Source organism: Eschscholzia californica, unplaced genomic scaffold (assembly GCF_041429995.1).
Source record: "Eschscholzia californica isolate CP2 unplaced genomic scaffold, dmEscCali1.0.p SCAF_3, whole genome shotgun sequence".
Classification (NCBI taxonomy): domain Eukaryota; kingdom Viridiplantae; phylum Streptophyta; class Magnoliopsida; order Ranunculales; family Papaveraceae; genus Eschscholzia; species Eschscholzia californica.
Window position 1 is genome coordinate 59,782,356 of NW_028238420.1, and position 9,603 is coordinate 59,791,958.

General features: G+C 36.0%; 1 protein-coding gene across 2 annotated transcripts; it reads right to left on the reverse strand.

Annotated features, from left to right (window-relative positions):
- Nucleotides 1-6,417, reverse strand: LOC147552620 (SPX domain-containing membrane protein At4g22990-like). 2 transcript variants are annotated; one of them, XM_086667457.1, is made up of 11 exons: nt 6,169-6,417; nt 5,781-5,858; nt 4,854-4,974; nt 4,261-4,572; nt 3,765-3,869; nt 3,200-3,654; nt 2,276-2,577; nt 2,006-2,181; nt 1,341-1,531; nt 820-953; nt 1-405 (listed from the first exon to the last, which is right to left on the reverse strand). In XM_086667457.1, exons 2-11 carry the CDS (start codon nt 5,831-5,833, stop codon nt 167-169), a joined length of 2,088 nt encoding a protein of 695 aa, XP_086523583.1. In that variant the 5' UTR covers nt 5,834-5,858; nt 6,169-6,417; the 3' UTR covers nt 1-166. The 2 variants fall into 2 exon arrangements, with proteins under 2 accessions (XP_086523583.1, XP_086523584.1); XM_086667458.1 differs by having other exon boundaries at nt 4,854-5,536; nt 5,582-5,858; nt 6,169-6,229.
- Nucleotides 6,418-9,603: the final 3,186 nt, after the last annotated feature.

The window sequence follows — 9,603 nt, forward strand, 5'->3', positions numbered from 1 at the left end:
TGCAAAAATAAAACCTAACTTTTTTTTTTTGTTGAAAATAAAACCTAACTTGAATTCAACTAAGAACTAAAAAACACAAAATATAAACAGCAACCTAGTATGAAGGAGAAAATGAAATCAACTAGTAGAACCAGGGAGATTTAAATACAAGCTTAAAAGAATGAGATCAATAGAGAGTGTTGTAGGTGTAGAAAGTGGCGATGATAGAGGCTACACAGATGAGAAGTGCAGGAATCAAGGTGACATTCAAGAGCATTCCTTGACCTAAATACCCAGCCAATGTTATTGTACCATCTGCCACCACTCGAGCTAACGTTCCGGCCTCTGTCGAAAGTAATCCACCGTTGTAGGTCCCACGAGCTAGCCTTGATGACATCACTCGTGACAGTAGCGATAAATTTACACCTGTTTTTTCAAAATGGCATACATGTTACCATACAACCAAAGTTGGTTTGTAGTTGAAAAGGATATCTTAAACACAGACTGTTTTTAATATTGAAGAGACTAAATCTCACTCGCCTGCGTCTAACTTGTCTAGATATTCTTACTTGTTGTGGTCAAAGGCACAATTGTCATTTCAGACAACGGGATCTTAATTCAAACTTATATTATGTCTGACTGAAATGTGCCCAAAATGAACCCCATTAAACAATTCAGACTATTAAGACGTAGGAGTCGGAAAAAAGGCAAACATCCTGAAATGTGGGTCAAGTCAATTGAGACCTTAAATCAATTCGGATATGCTTTGACGTTCAGACTGCTCTGTATAAGGCCAATCAAAAGCTAAAGAATGTAACTGAAGGAATGAAAATAGATTACCTTCAAGAACTTCAGCAGACACGAAAGTGATAAGTGCAGAAGAAACATATTGTGGAACAGAATAAGCGCCTACTACATTGAAGCTTAGCAATATTCCTATGCATACCATAATTTCAGACGCCAATAACATTTGCCTGCAATATAATCAAAGGAAACGATAAAGAATGAGCAATGGAGGAGGCTAAATGCCATCTTACACCAAGTATAGAAAAATTATGTTTTTGGAATCCAGGTCAACTATACTTCACCTCAAACGGCATCTTGGATCAAATATTTAGACGTATCACTTTTGAAAGTTTATTATTAAAAAGTAGATCAAATAACTAAACAGAGTCTGTTTATTTTTCTCTCATAAAGGAAGGAACCATTAGTCCCTAATATCCTCAGAAATACTCCGTCCTCGTAATGCTCCGTTTATAATAACGAGCATTTACAGTTGCGAATTGTCAGATTTGACAATAAACTAAAAAGTACTGAAATGAAATAGAGATTGATGATTATCTTTTTCTTGAAAAAATTACCTGTCCTCAAACATGTTACTGAGGTAACTTCCAACGGCGATATTTACGGGAAGAACTGTTAACCCAAGACATGCAAGGAAGATTGCTACTGTGCTAGTTGTCCATCTAAAGTAGTAAGTAGTTATAACACTTGATTCAGATAGTAAAATCTCCATTGCATATTTGAGCATGAAATAGATCAACAACTGCACCTGAAAATTATTGGAAGTTTGGAACAACTAACGTGAGATATAAATGAAAATGTAAACGAGTTTGTCAATAAGTATTTCGATGCGTCATATCTTATGTTTCTGACTGCAAGAATTAAAAAGGACGATTTACACTAATTCATAGATACTCCCAGATTGATATAACTAAAATCCTGAGAAACACTACATGACTTTTTTTCCATTTACCTATCAGATATGAGGAAAAAGAACTTGGATATTTAATCGTCAAAGTTGGTAGCATTTTTAGTTTTTCTTTTTATGGGTACTGACTTTGGTTGGTTTTATTATGTATGTTTTCGATGCTGAATTCAGTTTTTCTTTTCTCGCATAGATATTAAGATTACCGGGAATTACTATCTTCGTAGACCCACAAAATGTTTCTGCCTAAACATTTATAAAGTGGCAAACACTAAAGGAATTAGAAGAAATTAAACGAGATTAGAATTAGCTTTGAACCTTCACTGATGGCGTAAGTAATCTATAAGCTGAACCAATTGAAGTAGCAGGGCCAGGTGAATCTACTTCACGATCTTCATCACTAGCATCGCCATCTTCATCGTCTTCTTTTTCTCCTTGACTTAAGAGCAAAGGCTGAGCAAGACCTTTTTCTAATGCATCATTTTCTGTTCTTTCTGTCATTTATAAGCAACACCGGTTTTGGTAATAAGCATCGTAATTACAGAAGCAACTTATCATATCGATTTCTTTTTTCAAGATTTTACTTACCAGCATCAGTTTCCTGTGGAGCTGGGTTTGGTTCAGTCATATGACCGGGTTCTCTAAATGAAATGCATAACCATACCAAGTAGATTAGCCATGCTATAGCCATAACCCATCCTGGTAAAGTATCTTCATTAAATGTTATTTTCATAAACCTAAAATTCGTTTGAAGTAAGCCAGCAAGAGCAGGACCACACGCCATCCCAAGAGCACTGGCACTAACAAATCCTGCTGAAGCTTGCATCCTTATTCTTAAAGGTACACAATCACTGATGTAACGCCTATTAACAGCTCTGGCTGAACCAAACCTGGAAGGATGATAAATTGAATCTTAAAATATATCAAATGACGAAAAATAGAACCCAAAACTAGCATTAAATTACTGTCTGGATGTTTCACTTTTTTTTTTTGTAATTAAGCGGTTTCATTTTATTTATTAATTTCTGCATCTATTTTTTTGAACGATGCATAAGAAAAGTAAACAGTTTGATGAATATTAAGTTATTAACTGTAGTGCTTGGGTTGGGTTGGATTGAACAAGTCTATGACACGAGCCTCTTCAAGATTTATCAGGTTAACTTGATGAACTTATGTCTAGAGAGATAGTCAGTCACAAGTAAAGACATTGAACTATACGACCAATAACATTCCATGGTTGCTGAGCCGTATTTCTGTCACTGCTATTTATTTATTATCATAGACTTCTAGTAAGGCAAATCAATGAACTAGCACCTAATGGTTACACATACTCTACACTAGAATTAAGTCATCATATAAATTGAGTTGTTATCTGTGTAGTCATTATTAAGAAGTCGATATGGATACAATCTGTGTTATGTATGACTTTCTGCATTTTTGAGAACAGAATAGGAAGTGGAAGGAGAAAAAGAGAAGAATACTAAATAACATGAAGAACAAGAAAAAACTTACCCACACAAAAGACGACCAATCAGAAGAGCAGCAATGGAATTGAGATCAAATGCTAATGCATATAAAACATTCCCCAAAAAAAGAGCAACACTGCTAAACACAAGAGGTCTGAAGTAAGATCTGTTTGACCAAGCACTGAAATAGACTGAAGAAAACACTTGTGCAACAGCCATTGCCCCAATCACAATACCACAAACTGTTGCTGCAGCTCCGAGGTTCATGGAGTAGTTATCAGCTGTAGGAACAATAATATATGTGTTGACCATATACAAAAACGTATTGGCTAAGTTCAAGAGAAGGGACATAAAGTGGTATCTATCGTCATCAACTTGTTCATCAGATGGCATTGTGAACTCTTCTTGCATAATAAGTGCATGTTGACCTAAAAAATTGAGGAAGTTCGTCGAATGGGTTAACCTATCAACTGCTGCATTTATTGAATCAATCACAGGATCCTGCAAATAACATCACGATGTATCATTTTTGGATGTACCAATGAAACCCTTGTCCAACTAAGCAGATAAAACAAATTGATATGTTGTGAGCGAATGTGGAAGTAAGAAACCTGAAATGCAACTGTGGGCTGATCATAAATTGATAAATAGCTTCCTGGATGATCCCGAAGTTCTACGAGGTTGCGGGTTATAGCCCCGACAACAGCCCCAACACCCTGCATATACGTACCATTTTAGTTCAGTAAAATTTTCAGACGTAAACCAATTTAGAGTGTATTTTTGTTTGTTAAGTTTGTGGGCATCCAGCTCCAAAATCAATCAGCAATGAGTGGAGAAGTCCACAGTTTTATATTCTTAGTCACAAGAGTACCCTTTGTCCATGTGGAGTTATTCTCACATGCCCCCTCGAGTGACCTTTTTTTAGCCTAATACGTGTCTATTTGTGAGCGACATTGAGCACATTTGCCTCTTGGGCCTAGCTCGGATACCATGTCAAATTTGTCCATATCTAACTAAAGACCATTTAGTAATGACGGATAGGCCTTAGTTTGACAATTCCTTCCATGTTGCTATTGAAAAATCTTAAGACTAAAATGTATATATTACCACATGCTTGAATACTTGTTGCAGCTGCGAGTAAGGATGATTTGCACGAGAAGAAACATAATAATCGGTGAATTTGTAGCCAAAACGTTTGTCGAACTTCTTCAGAATCTTACGTATACCAATTGCATTCATCTCAACAAAAAAGAGAAGCTTGAGAAGATCTTCTCCCACTCGTCTATATGCATCTCGCAGTTCATTCATCTGAGATATTTCTGGTTGTTTCAGAAGTTCTGCATGCCTTTCTCCAAGCTCCGCTATCCTGCTTGCGAGTAACCCTTGTTGTTCCAAAAGGAACAGGACAACCTTTTCAATCTGAACAAAAGAACCATCACATGTATACCATTTCAGAGACATGCTGAAAGTTAAGCTGCTTAAGGCTTAACCTTGTATCATATGCATCTCTTAGAAAGGGTAAAGCAAATAATAGAATCGAAATGTTTCCTCGATATTGTGAAAAGTTACACTTGTTCAATCTACCAATTACACGAGACATCCTTAGAAACGTCAAAATAAAAGAATGACATGCTAGGCATATAAAATCTACCACCTAAATAAACATTTGAAATAGTGTTTTCAATACGATTCTGTTTTACCTGGTTATCCAACATTCTCGAGAACTCTTTGAGGACATGACGACGGTCTTGAGCTCCATCCCCAAGTTGCTGATTATATTGCTTTACTTTCTTCTTCATCAATTTGTAGTTAATGTAATAGCTGTGTGTAACAAATTATAAACATATTTAACAGATAGCAAACGAGATATAAATGAAGGAATCGAACAATATAATAAACAATTATTGGCCTTAGTAACCAACTTACAAATATGAATCTCACATTCTTAGATTAAGGTAAGTAGACATGAATTACATGACATCTGATCAAGTTCACTGGCTTGGAAGACAGTGGTATTCAGTGAAAATAATAGATAAGTAACACAAAAATGAGAGATTTACCACATTGAATGCTATCATTTTGCCAAATATACATAAAAATTTATAATCTCTCATATAACAAGATAGTAGAGGTCTCATTAAAAAAATCCAATTGGAATAACAATGTTAATATAATATGATATGTGATTCTGTTTTACCAATAAACAAACAAACCCATTAATTCTTGCACATGAAAGAACCCATATAGATTTGTACCATATCACACATGGGGTTTTCCCAAACAACTAATATCAATATGTATGTTATCGATTAAGCTATTTGTATTATACATCTGAATTAAATGCAAAGCTGCAAGCTGGATCAAAATCTTACGCCGTCAATGCCTTTTAAGCAGTAAATAATAGGATACTGAAAATTGGGCATCTCACTCATTTCAAGGTTCTATCGACATGAATGTCGATGATATATGCTCCAACATTCATTACAACATAATGAATTATGCATTGGTAAAAATACTAAACTAATAAGAATTCCTTCATTAAAGAATCACATTTGATGTTTAACTTCATTCATAAAACATTAACAAAAAAAAAATTAAACTAGTTTACTGAGGAGGAAAACACATACTCTTTCCATTCTTGAATTTGTCTCTCCTTCATCTTTTTCCCAAACTCAACCATCTTTTCAGCAAGGTCAGTACACTGACTATAAACAAAAGTACAATCAAAATATTCAGATTTTGATTTTAATAGATATAAAAATGAAAACCCATTGTTACAAACAACAAAATCCACTAGAAATTTTTCTTTCCAACAACATTAAGATCCCATAACATCCAAATAGATGAATAAAACGATTTAATTTCCCTGATTATATTGATAAAGAAAGTTTATTGTAATAATTAAACAATATCTGATCGAATCACGAAGATAAACTAGCTCTTTGAGAGATTTACACAAACACAAGATGGATCAAGTAAGATGTCAAGAAAGACCAAAAAATGCTTTGAACTTACTCCAATCGGCCTATTAGAATTCCGCCCCCTCCTACCAACTTATTTCTTACTGAATGAATATAAACCCTTTTTCTGAAGCTAGAGAGAGATAAAGAGAGAGGGGATCAGCGGAGAGAGAGAGATAGAACAGCCGAGTGAAACGGAGAGAATAATGCTGAAGTTTGTTACATTGGTTACTAAGTATTTATAATAAGATTGCAACAAAAAAAAATGTATTTATAATATGAAATAAAAGATTTATTGAGATAAGGCCGCAGCTTTGGGGAATAAAGAAAATTCTCTAGGGAATAAATTCTCGAGGGAATCCTGATTGTTTATTAAGTTCTCCGGTGAATAATTTTTTATGGGGAATACAGCATACATTTTTTTTTAAAGTTCTCCTCCATCTCATCACCTCTCTCTGCCACCTAACCTTCTCGCCACCTCATCGTCTTCTCCGGCGAAGGTCACCGGCCGGTCAATTTTTCGGACGGCGACTTTCAAACATTAAAAAAAAAATTATCTTTTCCCTCTCTCCTCTTTCTCTCTCTAATTTTTTTTTTCAAAATCCCTCTTCTCTCTCTAGATCTGGTGAACCAGATCTGTTTCACCAGATCTAGATGGTCTGTGAACAGACCTTGTTGAAGGTTTGTTCGCTGACCATTAAAGGTCTGCTCACAGACCATCTAGATCTGGTGAACCAGATCTGGTTCACCAGATCTAGAGAGAGAGGAGGGATTTTGAAAAAAAAAAGTTTAGAGAGAGAAAGAGGAGAGAGGAAAAAGACAATTTCTTTTAATATTTGAAGGTCGTCGGCCGGAAAATTGACCGGCCGACGACCTTTTCCGGAGAAGATGATGAGGTGGCGAGAAGATGATGAGGTGGCAAGAAGATGAGGTGGTAGAGAGAGGTGATGAGATGAAACAGCCTTCTAAAATTTGTTTTATTTTGAACTCCCAAAATCAGAAGCCCTTAGCAATAAAAAGAAACATAAAAGTCAATCTTATTTGACCAATTTTAAGAAAAGTCTTTATTCCCCTGGAGAATTTTCTTTATTCTCCAAAAGCTGCGGCCTAATTATTTGGTATGTCCGCCATAAGTCGAGAATTAAAAAAATATTAAATTTAAGATCCAAACTTAATATAAAATTGATAACAAAAAAAAAAAATTAAATATTTACCTTTTTTCTTATTTAATAAGGAGAGTATAAAGGGGACAACAACGGGTAGCCCCGTCGGTTAGTGCATTTTTCTGTAATGCAGAAGTCCCAGATTCCATCCAATAGAAGTGCAAATCCGGGAAATATTGAACTTGGTTATTATTAGTATAAATAATGTAATAAATTTGTCGAGCTATAAGCTTCATTCATCTTGTTGGGCTTTAGATCTCTTTCATAATTTAACTTAGGCAGTCATCGTGTTTATCGCATCTCCGTAATGTATCAATATCTTGTAACGACTGACAAAGAACACAGTCGATTTTTCAAAAAAAAAAAAAAAAAAAAAAAAGTACAGAGGGGGTCATCCTTTTGCCTACTCGGGGAAAACTAATTTATGGTGGCTGCCTTGTGTTGTGTTTTTTTCTACCTCCTCCATGGGCTCCACATGACTACATGACCCATGTATGGATGTCATATTTTTTTTAGGCCAGCGCTTTGGGGAAAGCTAAATAGTTTCCGGGGTGTGAAATTTTAAAGGGAATATGCATAATTTTAGAGATTTTCTGGGGAAATAAATTTTAAGGGGAAATAAAAAAAAACACTCCACCTCACCTCAATCTATCTCCACCTCACCTCACTCTATCTCCACCTCACCTCACTCTCTCTCCACCTCACCTCTATCTTCTCCGATTAGGTCGCCGGCCGGAAAATTTTCCGGCCGGCGACCATTAAAAAAAAAAAAAAAAATTTTTTCACTCTCTCTCTCTCTAGAAACTCCGGCGAAGGGGTTTCCCTTCGCCGGAGTTCCGGTCTGTTGAAGAACAGACCGGAACTGGTCTGTTCTTCAACAGACCAGATCTGGCCTGTTGAAGAACAGACCAGATCGGTCTGTTCTTCAACAGACCGGAAGTGGTCTGTTGAAGAACAGACCAGTCCGGTCTGTTCTTCAACAGATCCGGTCTTCAACAGGCCGGATCTGTTGAAGAACAGACCGGACTGGTCTGTTCTTCAACAGACCACTTCCGGTCTGTTGAAGAACAGACCGATCTGGTCTGTTCTTCAACAGGCCCGATCGGTCTGTTGAAGAACAGACCAGTTCCGGTCTGTTCTTCAACAGACCGGGACTCCGGCGAAGGGAAACCCCTTCGCCGGAGTTTAGAGAGAGAGAGAGTGAAAATTTTTTTTTTTTTTTTTTTTAATGGTCGCCGGCCGGAAAATTTTCCGGCCGGCGACCTAATCAAAGAAGATAGAGGTGAGGTGGAGAGAGAGAAGTGAGGTGGAGAGAGAGAGAGAGATGAGGTGGAGAAGCTATTTTGCTTTCCCCTAAATAAAATTGTCAAACAAATTTGACCAATTTTTGACCAAGTCTTCACACCCCGGAAACTTTTTAGCTTTCCCCAAAGCGCTGGCCTTTTTTTAACAAGTGACGAGAACAAGAGAAAAAGAAAAAAAACAGAAAAACTCAATGGGGGAAAACTAAAGATATCTCTATGCTTGATTCCATAAGTAGAAAGTTTTTATTAATGGGTATTCAATAATCCTAATGTTCTATTCCAATTATGTATTTGAAAAGAATTATTTGAAGTTTTGGGATAACAACTCATATTCAATTCTCTCAACAAAAAAAAAAGATCAAATTCAATTATTATATTACCAAGTATAGTTTTTATCGAATGATGTAAAACGACTTGAGTCTTGATCAATTATCATATGGTATTCAAATTACTATTTTCTACCATATAAATAAGTAATAGTTTATGAAAGAAATCTGTAGAGATGAGTTTAAATTTTAATCACATTTTTGTTGAACCAATTCAATTAAATCTCTATTTGCCAACCTAGGTTGATATGACAAAATTATCTCGAGTCAAGGTTCTCCTCCTGAAATTAGCATATAAAGATTAACACAAAACAAGATCTGCCATTTGTTATAATATTTCCCAAATTTCGAGCTTCAAATTCCATAAAGCTGTTGTTTTAGTGCCCAATAGGTACCTTTTGGCTAGTGTTGTCCCCGTAAGGTATGTGGCATGACAGCGTACCCATTAGAGCGAATCCCGATTGTTCGTGTATATCACAGTAGTGCGTAGTTGCGTACGCCTCACTGTGCACATTTCACAATATATGTTTCTATGTCATCTAACATTAGACAAAGATTTGTCATTCGCATATTGTATGTGAACCACGAGTTTCAGTGTGATCATAGATGGTTTATAAATGAATAATGTGATACTGAAAACTTATCGAACGAATATGGGAACACATCGTCTCCTTTTCTTTTTCTCTCCATTGAAAGG

Bases quoted from the DNA above. Each gene is read 5' to 3' on its own strand.
- LOC147552620 (XM_086667457.1), bottom strand. From the start codon at position 5,833: ATGGTTGAGTTTGGGAAAAAGATGAAGGAGAGACAAATTCAAGAATGG. The intron at 2,578-3,199 runs GTAAGTTTTTTC...TCATCCTTCCAG, and splicing joins ATTGGTCGTCTTTTGTGTGG to GTTTGGTTCAGCCAGAGCTG. The intron at 1,532-2,005 runs GTTCAAAGCTAA...AATAATTTTCAG, and splicing joins TACTTACGCCATCAGTGAAG to GTGCAGTTGTTGATCTATTT.